This window comes from Camellia sinensis, chromosome 7 (assembly GCF_055761805.1).
Source record: "Camellia sinensis isolate YWXY chromosome 7, ASM5576180v1, whole genome shotgun sequence".
Classification (NCBI taxonomy): Eukaryota; Viridiplantae; Streptophyta; class Magnoliopsida; order Ericales; family Theaceae; genus Camellia; species Camellia sinensis.
The window spans coordinates 14,229,379-14,233,034 of NC_138967.1; the positions used below are offsets into that span (position 1 = coordinate 14,229,379).

General features: G+C 38.0%; 1 protein-coding gene across 1 annotated transcript; it reads right to left on the bottom strand.

Annotated features, from left to right (window-relative positions):
- Window positions 1-258: 258 nt before the first annotated feature.
- LOC145795617 (protein FAR1-RELATED SEQUENCE 5-like) lies at window positions 259-2,391 on the bottom strand. The gene is made up of 3 exons (XM_082880448.1): window positions 2,193-2,391; window positions 1,335-1,731; window positions 259-973 (listed from the first exon to the last, which is right to left on the bottom strand). The coding sequence occupies exons 1-3, from the start codon at window positions 2,389-2,391 to the stop codon at window positions 331-333; spliced, it is 1,239 nt and encodes a 412-aa protein (XP_082736574.1). The 3' UTR covers window positions 259-330.
- Window positions 2,392-3,656: the final 1,265 nt, after the last annotated feature.

Genomic DNA, 3,656 nt, shown 5'->3' on the forward strand with positions numbered 1-3,656 from the left:
GCAGGAATGTACACATTGTTTGCATGACATCATTACGGGTAACATGAACAGGTGTGAATATTCACACCATGTCAATCTTCATGAATGTGAAAGTTCACATCACATCTTGTATTCATGTCGACATTGACAACAATAAGGTAAAAACGTTCAACCCATGTGCAAGTATTCACATAATATGATTCGTTTACGTAAGTGTGAATGTCCACATCATGTATTTATCGTTACAACTATATCAAAAAATCAGTTTCGTACAGAAAAAGAAAATGAAAAGGCACAAATGAATATAAGAATCCAATGTAAAACACAACGTTAAAATGAAAAATGTACATCCTATATCGGCTCCTTGCATGACTTCCGATTATGGCTCCCCAGCTTATCACATCTCCCGCACCTTATTTGCTTAAGTTTCTCACCCCTTGATGGGATCCTATTCTTTTTCGGCCTTCCGGGTGGTCTTTTCACAGTTGGCGGGTATATAGTGAAGTCCATGGGATCAAAAGACGGCTTCTCCACCGATGGTATAGGGAATATGGCACCCGAATACGCTCCACGATATGTCTGTACATGAAAGTAATGTTCCACACAATCATTGAGATTGTAACGGCTCTTCTGAATGGCAACAACAGCATGGTCACATGGGAATCCGTTAATTTGCCATTTGAAGCACGAACATGTACGCCTCGCAACATCAACAGTGACAGATGGTATCGAATGTACTTCAAACACATTCTCATTGGCTTTGCTAACTTGCCAAGACCTGCTGTTATTGAACGAATCCATAAGCCTTGTTTCAAATGTAGGACAAATAAGCTCATTCCATTTGTTTGCTTGGTCACGCCGTGCAGACATTTGCCGCATCAACTGAGTACGAATTGTGTCCACCATTTGAGTGATAGGAAGATTACGCGCTTCTTTAATCCAGTTATTAAATGACTCCGCCGCATTGGAAGTCATCTCCCCATAACGCATGCCCCTGCACAATATCACAAACATTTTACACCCCGAAAGTTAACAGGTTTGAACACTCACGTTGACTGATGTGAACATTAACACCATTCGCAGTGGACATTAACATCAACTTACACGATGCACAGATGTGAACACTAACATCAACTTAAATGACAGAATGATGAGAATGTTAACAACAGCAAAATATGACAACTTGTTTGAACATTCACATCATTCAAATGAGTCATTGCTATCAGATGTGAACATTCACATCACTGACATTGAACGTGAAACACAATTGGAATATTTTTACAAATCGTAACTGATAATTCACATCGCTACCATTTTGACTTGCCCAATGGAACAGTTTATGAAACTGTTATTACCTGAAGTATGAATTTGCCCAGTGCTCAGGTGCCAAGTCCTTGAAGAAATCATGTGCTCGTTGTTTACCCTCCTCTTTTAATTTTGCAAGCTTTTCATGGAACCCTACCACAGTTGGCTCATAAGCACAATCACCCAAACTACTTACTAGGTGATCCCTGAAGCCATTATCAATTCCTTTCATCCGGTCTCTTAAATTGCTCTTCAAGTGCTGTAAGCAATAACCGTGATGACCCGATGGGAACACCTTCGGCATAGCTTCTAACAAGCCAAGATTATGATCCGAAATAAAAGTAATCTTACGGTTACCATCAACAACCTTCCCAAGTTCATGCAAGAACCACGACCAATTCGCCGTGGTCTCCGAATCAACAACCGCAAATGCAACAGGAAACAGACCTACAACACAACACCAATACACAACTGTTCACAGTATTCCAAAATGAATAGAAAACAATATAAACGAAACAGGTCATGTGATTGTTCAGCAATTGATAATGTGAACATTCACATTAACGCCCATCAATAATTCATTTTTGATTGTTCAGCAACTGATAATATGACCAATCACAGTAATGCTCATTAACAGATCAACTGACAGTAGTATACACTGATCTGAATGTGAATGTTCACACAACTATCATTAGCAGGCACAGATGTACAATACTGTGAATGGATCAATGTAAAATAATGTGAATGTTCACATTCCAGGCATCAGCAGACACAGATGTGAACATTCACATCAGTGCATACTAATGTCAATGTTCACAGTACTTATAATTTCTCCATCACTCATTTGTCCGTACTATGCATGTCAATGTGAATCTTGACATGAATATAGAGGTAAAAAAATTACTAACCATTGTTTCCGTCTTTTGCCGTTGCCGCCAGTAGCTGACCTTTGTACTTTCCTTTGAGGAATGTTCCATCCAAGAATAATAAAGGCCGACAAGAATTGAACCCAGAAATACACGCAGCGAATGACATAAAGAAACGACGAAACTGTTGACTACTCGCATCATAGTCAATATTGACATAACTCCCCGGATTGTACCGCATCACCGCATCCGAATACCACCGCAGCTGGTCAAACGATAATGAGTGATCTCCATGAATACTAGCCTTTGCTTTCTCCACAGCCAACCATACGACGTGGTAACTCACATCTAGCCCATAATCCCTCTTCAAAATAGTAACAACATCACACGGCCGAGTCAACGGCTTGTCCCTCACAATTTCAGATATGGTACTCGACACCAAATCCGAACTAACTCGTGGATTCTTCGATGTTCGGACATCCGTACCACACGTATGCACATCACTAAAACTCTTGATGTAGAAAAAACCACAACAATGAACATTAATATAAATCAATATGAAAATTCACTTTGTGCAGAAAATGGATGAGAACGCGTACAGCAGAAGTGCTAAATCCATGCTTCAGAATACGAAGATGTGAACATTCACATTGTTGTTAACAACATGTCAACATTAAGGAAACATCAAAGTAAAATGACAAAATCAACAATCTTCACATCATATTCGCGCGATGTGAACATTTACATTCAAACAGACACTCTAAATTATATGACACACACAGAGCCTCATTCAGCAAACATCAATTTCAAATGAGAACATCCACATTCTTCACATAATCCACATTAACAAATTGTTAACATCCACATTGACCTACATACTGATAATCAAATCATCTACAGAGATCCTCATTACGCATGCGTCCAAGTAAAATCAGAACTACACATTTAATCAAAATCGACATCAAAAATCACATTGTGCAACTAATCAAAAATTACTACGTGTACAGTTCAGGTGCTAAATCCATAATTCACAAATACAAAGATGTGAACATTCACATTTATATTAACAAGATGCCAAAATTGCAAACATCAAAGTAAAAATGAGAACACCAACAAACTTCACATAATATTAACAAAATCTGAACATTTACATTGAAACATACACTCTGAATTATATCACACCACACAGAGCCTCATTAAGTAAACATCAATTTAAAATGAGAACATCCACATTCTTCACATAATCCACATTAACAAAATGTCAACATTCACATTGCCATATGTACTGATAATCAAATCATATACACAGATCCTCATGACGCATACAACTAACTAAAATGAGAACTAACACTGTTCTTCACATAATATGAATGTACTCCTCTCCACATGACGACGTAAGAAGCATATAATTGAAAAGCCAGCGCATCCAAATCACATCAATCAAAAAACAGAGCATCTGCTTCATCATACAAATGAACTGAACATTTATTCACAATCAAATTGATA

What these genes read in the sequence shown, in the direction of transcription:
- LOC145795617 (XM_082880448.1), bottom strand. Translation starts at nt 2,391, where the DNA reads ATGCGGTACAATCCGGGGAGTTATGTCAATATTGACTATGATGCGAGT. An exon ending in GGCAAAAGACGGAAACAATG is followed by an intron (nt 1,732 to 2,192) that starts GTTAGTAATTTT and finishes GTTGTGTTGTAG; the next exon opens with GTCTGTTTCCTGTTGCATTT. An exon ending in TGGGCAAATTCATACTTCAG is followed by an intron (nt 974 to 1,334) that starts GTAATAACAGTT and finishes GATATTGTGCAG; the next exon opens with GGGCATGCGTTATGGGGAGA.